The 9,339-nt window shown below is 35.2% G+C and overlaps 3 protein-coding genes across 4 annotated transcripts in view; 2 read left to right on the forward strand and 1 right to left on the reverse strand.

Moving 5' to 3' along the window:
* On the forward strand, positions 1,845-3,283 carry LOC104744715 (glycosyltransferase-like protein gnt13). Of its 2 annotated transcripts, none has more exons than XM_010465818.2 (3): positions 1,845-1,977; positions 2,512-2,685; positions 2,782-3,283. In XM_010465818.2, exons 2-3 carry the CDS (start codon positions 2,605-2,607, stop codon positions 3,247-3,249), a joined length of 549 nt encoding a protein of 182 aa, XP_010464120.1. In that variant the 5' UTR covers positions 1,845-1,977; positions 2,512-2,604; the 3' UTR covers positions 3,250-3,283. The 2 variants fall into 2 exon arrangements, with proteins under 2 accessions (XP_010464120.1, XP_010464128.1); XM_010465826.2 differs by lacking the exon at positions 1,845-1,977 and adding an exon at positions 2,127-2,352.
* LOC104744736 (BTB/POZ domain-containing protein At5g67385) lies at positions 4,036-7,015 on the reverse strand. The gene is made up of 5 exons (XM_010465837.2): positions 6,528-7,015; positions 6,345-6,414; positions 5,628-6,242; positions 5,010-5,537; positions 4,036-4,758 (listed from the first exon to the last, which is right to left on the reverse strand). The coding sequence occupies exons 1-5, from the start codon at positions 6,581-6,583 to the stop codon at positions 4,216-4,218; spliced, it is 1,812 nt and encodes a 603-aa protein (XP_010464139.1). The 5' UTR covers positions 6,584-7,015; the 3' UTR covers positions 4,036-4,215.
* Positions 7,376-9,339, forward strand: part of LOC104744746 (casein kinase II subunit alpha-1) — a 5,774-nt gene continuing 3,810 nt past the window's right edge. Inside the window, exons 1-3 of the mRNA XM_010465846.2 lie at positions 7,376-7,563; positions 7,855-7,984; positions 8,075-8,156. Of these exons, the coding sequence (XP_010464148.1) occupies positions 7,478-7,563; positions 7,855-7,984; positions 8,075-8,156 (298 nt within the window). The 5' untranslated portion in view covers positions 7,376-7,477. The remainder of the gene's footprint in view (positions 7,564-7,854; positions 7,985-8,074; positions 8,157-9,339) is intronic.

Consider the following 9,339-nt stretch of genomic DNA (forward strand, 5'->3'; position numbering starts at 1 on the left):
TCTCTCTATCTCTCTCATCCACATTTCGAAGCACGTTTCTTTCTTTATTTGGTTATAGAAATAAAACTAGTAGCTAGTTGTCACATGTTTTATGCTAACACAACAGATGGGTACATATATGTAAATAGCGAAGTAATTGATATACTTACGGAGTTAGATCGAATCAGTAGTAGGCTAGGCTTATTTTATCTAATTTTAACTTAGCATGTTAGCATAATTAGCTAAATCCCTCATATTCTTTTATATTATGAGATCCAAGAGTTTACGATTGAAAGTTTTAAACATACATTTTTTCTATTTTGAAAATGATATTCTATAGGTTACACAAAAAAAGAAAAGAAAATGATATCATGTAGAATACGTACACTAAACCCTTATATCAAAATGGGGTTTTGAACACTTTTGCTACTTTATATTTTTTAAATCATGCATTCCTTATCGTTAACATATAATTATGATTAGTGAGTTGTAAAGGATTTGACATTGTTCCCGGTACACATTACATAAGAAATTGACTTTATATAGAAGATAAATTTAACACAATCACGGCCAACTCTAAAGCCTTGTCTTGCATTAATTTAAATTTGACATAACATGCAAACTCAACGAGATAATAGAATTTTATTACAGAAAGAAAAGTCGGTCCAGGAACATTTAATCAGAAAAACTTTTTTTCATTATAAACAATACTAAAAACAAAATGTGATTATTGCTTACAGAAGAATTATTTGGTCACTTTTATTATGTGTGTGTTTTGTAGATACGGTGGAGATCAGATCCTGTTGGGTCAGTTTTAAGACCTTTGAACAGTTCGAAAGGACATCCTTAACAAAATCCAACGGCTAAGATCTCTTTCTCCCCATACTTGGCCGGACCCACGACATGCCACCTATTCTCAGATTCTGATTCGCTCTCTCTCCCTAAATACCAAATTATTCTCTAAAAAGTCTGTTCTAATTATTTTATAATATCTACAATTTTTTTCACTAATCATACTTCTTTGTATAATACAGTAATTATAATTTTTTTTAAGACAACTGGTTTTGTTGATTTGTTAGTCTGGGTTGCATGTGATTCAAGCTCACCAAGATATAAGATGTTCCCCGTCGCTCTTTATTATCTTAATCATAATTATTATCGAATCATACTTTTATATACTAGTATTATATAAAGTTTATATTAGATATAAAGTCTCCAACAACCACTAAATTCACATTTATTTGACAATGTATATACACACACACATTCTCGGGGATTTTTACCTAAAAAAATATATTAAGCTATACGAGAAATTTCCAAAAAAGTTTTGGTATTCATAATAAATTAATAAATAAAGATGATATAAAATATAACTTCAACCACCAATTATAAAATTCATGAAGCATAAAACCCCAAGCCAGGAATATATATTTATATGGGTGAATTTAAATTATGTGGATATGTGATGGCCGGATCCGAAATTGAATCTAGTATTGTCTCATCTGTCAAGCATGTAAGATATTAATATATATATATATATATGGATGTTGTAAGTAAAGCTTTGCTGGAGCTGTCTGAAGAGGTGGAATATGGCATATTTCTCAGAAGAAACGTTTGAAGGCTATTGGCTAAAGAAGACACAGTGTTGTTTGGTTTTGGCATGAGTTTGCAACAATCACTTTGGTTTTTGTGATATTGTGTGAAAGAGATGATTAGTTAATTAGTTTTAAACAATAATGATTACTTAAACCATACTTTTATAATCATTGTATATACTGTATTAGTGAACTTCTTTTTAAAATAGTTTATCTGCAGTATATATAACTAGGAAGAATGTGACGCACCAATCCATATCTCTTCTCTAAGCTCTCTTAATCATCTGCTTCTCTAAGCTCATTATTCTCTTCTCAAAAAGGAAAAAAAAAATCTCTCTTTAATTTTTTTTCATCATCATCTCCTTCCATCATTTAATCAGCTTCTAAACCTAATTGTTTTCAGGTTAGTAACAATAATAATTCCTACTTATTTTATCTTCTTGATTTGATTTTACTTGCGTGTCGTCGTCATTTCTTCATCAGCTTGTACTATATATATATTGATATCTATGTTTCGGATATTAAATTTTATCACCAAAAATATATATAATTTGGTGTGAGTATTGAGATTGGTTTGGCTCATTTTGATTGAACAATATAGCTCTATTATTATTCCCACCAAACTTGACATCAAGTCTTACTGTGAAAACCACAAAAGTCCTTCAGAAATGGGGAAATGTAAAAGAATCTTTATTAATGAAAAGACAAGATTGACATGCGTCTAAGGGAAAGAACACGAACCACCAAATCGGTGTTTGAAAGTACAATATGAGATTTTGTATGTATAGATATATCAAGATATTTTTGTGCATGTTTGCCTAGATTTATAGCATTAGTGGCTAAAATTTTGCAGAATCTAAATCGAGTACTAGCAAACAAACAATTTTTTTCTTTTCTTTTTTCTGGTCCCTAATTAACAACTTTTCAAATTTCACAGGTTATATTACAAAGCGAAGAAGCTCCAAGTTCGTCATATCAAATCTACTTAGAGATATATTATAAAATCCTGATTTCTTGGAACATCAAAAACATGGAGAAGCTTCTTAACCCGTACGCTAAGCAGTGCATGAAAATGGCTATGCTTAAACACGAAGAAACTTTCAAGCAACAGGTAATTTAATTAGAAGATTCTGATCCAATTCATATTATATACGTCATGCACATGTTAAGATTAATATAAATAGTTCTTGAATGATTACATTTTCAGGTATATGAACTTCATAGGTTATATCAAGTCCAGAAGATATTAATGAAGAACATGGAGATCAATAATAAATTGACTACCAAAGGAAATAATAATGCGAACTCAGGACTAGGAACGTTCATCAGAAGAGTTGACCATGAGATTGACCGGCCGGCGAATTTTCCCGGTGGTACTAATAATAATAATATAGAGATTATGGATGAGAGTGAGATCGAGTTAACGCTTGGTCCGTCGTGTTACGGTGATGGTGATTTGATGAGGATGAGCAAGAAGAAGAAGAAGAACTCTTCGCCGGAGATGATGATGGACGGGAATTTAAACTCTGGTCGCCGCAGTTTCTCTTCTTCTTCGACAGGATCAAGTAATAATAACAACAACAACAACAACAATCTTGAAGAGCAAGTGAGAATGATGAAACATCAGAAGCAGAAGCAGCCATGGCTTCAGGCATTGACCTTGAATGTTATCTGATAATTAATTATATTAATTTTTAACTGTATTCTGATTTGCATCTTTCTTCTTAAAAAAAATTAAAAAATTTAGTAGTTTAATTTTTATTTCCTGATGAGAGTGTTTTATCATGCCTCTTTTATCAGGTGATTTTTTTTTTTTTTTGCTATTTTAATGCTTATCAGTAATTTTCTTTCTTTACTACTTCTTTTTAGGTTTCTTGTAAATAAAATTAAAATTAATGTATTATTGTTTTCGAAGATAATATATTACTCTTTTTCGAGCTTGAGTTTATATCTTTAGCTATAAAACACACATAAAAAGGAGAAACAAAGTAAATAGTTTTATTTGGGTCAGCAAAATTGAATTATTATGAATAAAGAAATAATAATAGAGGAGAAGTTATAAAAGGCGGGCCAATGATGAATTAGTTATGGGACAAGAACATGCACTATCTGCTGGCATGTTCCCTTCAGGCTTCAAGCATCACCTACTTCCCCTGTTTTAATTCTGATATTTTTCTAATCTCCAAAAAAGATTAAAAATGCAAAAGCTATTAGTATTAATTTATTTCATACATGACCCCACGATCTTGTTTGATCATCATCAGCTTTAGAATCCCAAGTTCTCTGAATCTATGATCTATTATACTCATCAGTGATAAGTTCCACAGATACAGTTTATACATTAATAATTGTATGTATGTATCTAAACAGTGTGTGTTAACCTTCACATAATGATATTATTGTATTATTTTCTTGCAAAATTGTGATTTATTTTCAAAACTACTTTCGGGATATTTTAGAATATTTCTTGAAAAAATTATTACCATCTTTATGTACAAAAAACATCAAAACACACACAAAAATATCAACTGCTGACAAGTGACAAGTAGAAAAATAAATAAATCCTTGAATCAGAACTTAGAAGTCCCAACAAAAAAATTAAACATATACTAATATGTATGTGTGTATATTATATGGTTTTTCAAGAAATAGAGTGTCTCCGATCTTTCGGTGGTTTGGTTCTGCCTCTACCGCTGTATGGCGTGATGCCAAAAGGGTTTAGCTTTCCGAGTTTTCTTGAAACAGAGTTTATGAATGACTTTCTTGGCAATGGAGGCTTATCCATGGAAGTAGTTGAGATTGGTGAATTTGGATTGGTGCTGATGGTTGATGAAGATGATTTCTTGTCACTCTCTTTCTCAAACTCTTTAAGCTTCATTTTCATTTTCAGAAGTTCCAGCTTCAAGTCCTGGTTTTCGCGTTTAAGCTTGGAGAGTTCGTCGTTGTAGGAGCTGAGTTTAGGAGGAAGAACAGCTGCTGCTGGTGGAGGTGGGGCTGGAGAATCTGAGTCGTTAGTGACTTCTCCTCGTAGACGTTGTTGTTCGTAGTAAAGGACTTGAACAATAGTCTGAACGGGAAGACGATCATTCTGAGCTGCATGCGCGCAGGCTTCTCGCGATAGTTTTTGACAATCCATTAGGCTGCACACTTTCTTCCTCTCTACATCACTCATATTCGGGTGCGCCTGCAAGAAAAAAACATAGTTGTTCACCAGAGATCTCTTATGATTTTAAGTGAGGTTTTAGCTCTTTAGTCTTGAGTTATGGCAAAAAGGAAATTTGTTGTCATAATTATATGAAAATGTCAAGTATCTATCAGTTTCAGGACCACTCTATGCAAATGTCAGACATTTACCAGTTTTTGTACTCATCAAAACGGATCCAGTACATGATCAATATATTGCAAATGTAAATATTTACTAGCTTACTATATTACCTTAAGGTAGATGTCGACGGCTCGATACATGCCATCTTCAGTAACCCTGGACTGTTCAGGAATAAGCTCAGCTAAACCGATGAACTTCTGCAAGCTCACATTTCTATCCGAAGCAATTTCAGCCATATAATTCTCCAACAATTTACCAACACGTTCCATATCACCAGCAAGATCAACACCATTATTGCTTATGCGGACTCCTTCAACTTCAAACTCGAGATAATTCATGAGAATGCGTTGAACAGTGTCTGTATCAAACAAAGAGTGATCTCCAGTGAATGAATAAGAAGGAATCAAGAGATCGTCGAGCACTGCTTGTCCTAATTGTAATCCCAATCTCTTTTCCAAGTCAAGTCTACAAGCAACCGTTGTTTCAAGGTATATCGCTGCACGTAGAAGCATCGAGAGAAAGCTAACGGACATTGCATTTTTCTCTCGAGGAAGAAGGCTTACGATTGTTTCAAGAATCACTCTTTTCTCGTGTTCTTGTTTTGGTTCAATCTTCTTCATTCCTTTCCCGAAAATCTCCTGCATTTGCAAAGAAAAGGAAAAAACAACTTCAACAAAAGAGGAGACTCAACAGAACCAAAATGGTATCTGTGTTTGTAGGAAACTCACCAACCCTCGAAGAGATTTCTGAGCATAGAGCATAAGCACTGGACCAAGTCCATACTGCTTAAACCCTCTAGCCATCATTGCAATCAGTACACGTTGAAACGAATCAATCCTAAGAACCGTTAAGTCTTCCGCCCACCAATCAACCACAGGCTGTTTGCTCTGTTGCTGAACCACAACCTCATTGTTACCGCTATTACTTGAAGAAGGACTACAAAAGTGGCTCTCTTGACAGGTCATATAAGCAATCGCATCAATGCAACGGCTCACAAGTTTCACTCTTTCAGCAGTGGGCAACAATTCCTCTGATTTATGCAAGACTGTGATTGAACTGGATAAGCTCTTGAGAGCTACTTCGTTCAAGTAAGCTTCAGCTCTTACGACGAGATTTTCCACAGAGTGTTCCTCTGTCATCTCTAGATACTCTGCTGCACATCGCAGCATGGCAATGTTCTCTGTGCTCATATCGAAGTTAATGCCATAGCAGAACTTAGCCGCTAGCTCGAATGCTTCAGAGCCTCCGGGGATATCCAGGATTTTTATAACGGAGGAATCTGAATCTTTGTTTGATTCCGACATAAGTTTCTTGATAAACCCACATTTTGACAAGAGTGGAAACTGCAAGATTCAGATGAGAGAATAATGAATCGGCAAGAATGGGAACATGTCATTGGTTTTACATCATAGAGATTGATCGGTAAATATAGATCTAGAAACTACCTTGTGCAGTGAAAACGAAGCTTCTCCAACATGAACGGTGACATCACTAGAGACTTCCTGAGAAGAAATCCTGAAACGATGCAAAAACAAGAGTAGATTGTTATGTTTTATCACAAAGAAAAGAAGGTTCCATAGCTCGAAAGATTGAGAAACTAAATATTATTTAAGAAGAGAATGAGAAACCATTCACTGGTTCTCTTCATGGCTGAGGACAAAAGATCTTTCTTCTTTGCTGACATATTACGAACACTTAGGTGGTAGAAACTTCTCACTCAAGAAATTCACCATGGAACACTATTTCAAGTCCAACTCATGAAGAAGACGTGCCGTAACGTACTAAAAGAGAGAATAAGATCAAGCAAAAGAGCTTCTTCCCCACTTTTCCTCTATTAATTGTGACCAAACAGAGAACCCAAAATTCCCCAAAACAAAGAAAACCACAAACTACCGAGAGGAATGAAGGGTAATTATGTAATTCTCATGGAGAGTACAAGATAGAGCGTCTGTCTAAGGAGGGAGTGTATGTGGTAATGGATTGGTTTAAAATTTTTTAGAAGAGTCCAAGTGGATCAGACACACATCTTTCAGACCAAAACAAATAATTCCAAAAGAGAGCAAAACAATGAGTATTGATTCCTCTCCACAAATGTATATATCTACATATACAATATATAATGGTAGGTATATATTGGTTTATGGTAATGAGACGAGAGGGTACGAGTATAAGTAAGCAAGCTACCGAATCTTGGTTTTGTGACCGAACATGAATGAGATAGGATATTTGTCCCTACAAAGAGTCATATCATCTTTAAATTCTTCCTCTTTTTTTTCTGATAATTGAAGTCACTATATGCCTCAACATTTTGATTGAGACTCAACTCAATCTTGCAATAAATGGTGTCGCTGAATAATATAAAACGTCCTCAACGAAAAATTCAAAATTTCCAAATAGTTGATGGTAATAAAAACAGAGAATAATGGTACATAAGAGTCTGAGTTTTTTTTACCTCTAGTTGTTTTCATGGCTNACCCCCTCAGCGAAATCTCTCTCGGACGTTTCCGGTAGTACTCCGATCGATCGAATCGATCCAGATTCTCTCGTCGAGATCTCTGATTTTAACCAGACGCGGGTGATGTCGAAAGCTCGTGTTTACACCGACGTTAACGTGATTCGACCCAAGGATTATTGGGATTACGAGTCGCTCATTGTTCAATGGGGGTAAGATTTTTAAAACCCTAGAATTAGCCGTCACGGATACTGGTTTTGTGTTTTCATGTTGTGATCAGCTGAATTGGTATTTGTAAAGGACTTTTCTAGGGTTTTTTTTAGTGAATTTGATGTTCAGTTCGCTTTGGATTTGCTTCTAGATTAAGCTAATCTAATGAAGAAACTTTTGCTTTTATCTATTAAAAGATGAATTTGGTTTTTAGTTTAGTATAGCTTGCATTTTATTCTGCTATTGCAATGATGTTTTAGTTAAAGTTTTGATTTTGTTCTTTGCTCTCTCAGGGAGCAAGATGATTATGAGGTAGTAAGGAAGGTCGGGCGTGGAAAATATAGTGAAGTCTTCGAAGGTGTTAATGTGAACAGCAAGGAGAAGTGCGTAATCAAAATCCTCAAACCTGTTAAGAAAAAAAAGGTGACTTTTTTTTTACAGTGTTTTGGATTTGATTAGTTTGTGTAATTGAGGTTGTTTCTTGAGTTTTCTATTGATCTTTTTCTTCTGTAGATAAGAAGAGAGATTAAAATACTCCAGAACCTATGCGGTGGACCAAATATTGTCAAGCTGTTTGATGTTGTTAGAGATCAACATTCANTTCCTCCATTATTTGCCTCAGGTCTTAACTCTTCCGAATGAGTAAAGATAATCTTGAGTCCTCCTCAACATTGAAATCATCCAAATTCAAGAAAAAGTAATCTGATGTTAACACCTTGTAGACTCCCACACTATACATTGAACTGTCTTCATCCATCCACATGCCATCGAGATGTCTCAAAATGCCTAATTTCTAATCAAGAACCCTGCCTGCCTCAACTTCTTAAAAACAACCATATACAGTATAGCGTAATCTTCGGGCGTATCTACGACTACGACAACTTAGCTGTCGGAAAAAAAAACTCATTGATAATGATAGTGATAGGATTCTGCTCAATCTTTAAATGGCTTTGTCGCAGCTCCTTCAATTCTTAATCTTGCACAGATGAATCGTGGGGACGACACAAATACAAAAGCTTCCACCTTTATCTTGTCTCGAACTTTTTCTTGCCTATTATTGCAAACTTTCTCGAGAATTAGCAATCTTTAAATTAACATATACCCACCGATCCAAATCTCGCAAATTCCGAAATCCAGAAACTTTTCACAAAATCGAGAATCCAAAATTTCCCCAATTTGAAAACCCTAACATTGAGTATGAGCGAGTGGACTAAGTAAATTGGGCCATAAAGCCCAGTATATCAGGCCTTTTTGGTAAATTTAATTAGCGCAATTTCAAAAACTACGCAAAATCCTAACATTGAGTATGAGCGGGTGGACCAAGTATAATGGGCCATAAAGCCCAGTATGTAAGGCCTTTTCGGTAAATTTAATTGGCGCAATTATACAAAAACTACGCAAAAGAAAATAGGAAATCAGAATCAGGTGCGGAAGAGCGTAGTGAATGATAAATACGCTATTCTTCTTCTTCTTCTCCTTCTTCCTCTTCTTCGAATCTCCTCTACGACGTCTCTTGTTAGTGTGCGCCGTCTTAACCTTACGTGCGCCGTTGGCGCACTCTCCTATCTTACGCTCGTCTCTCTTCACCCCCTCAGCGAAATCTCTCTCGGACGTTTCCGGTAGTACTCCGATCGATCGAATCGATCCAGATTCTCTCGTCGAGATCTCTGATTTTAACCAGACGCGGGTGATGTCGAAAGCTCGTGTTTACACCGACGTTAACGTGATTCGACCCAAGGATTATTGGGATTACGAGTCGCTCATTGTTCAATGGGGGT

Source organism: Camelina sativa, chromosome 2 (assembly GCF_000633955.1).
Source record: "Camelina sativa cultivar DH55 chromosome 2, Cs, whole genome shotgun sequence".
In the NCBI taxonomy this organism is placed as follows: Eukaryota; Viridiplantae; Streptophyta; class Magnoliopsida; order Brassicales; family Brassicaceae; genus Camelina; species Camelina sativa.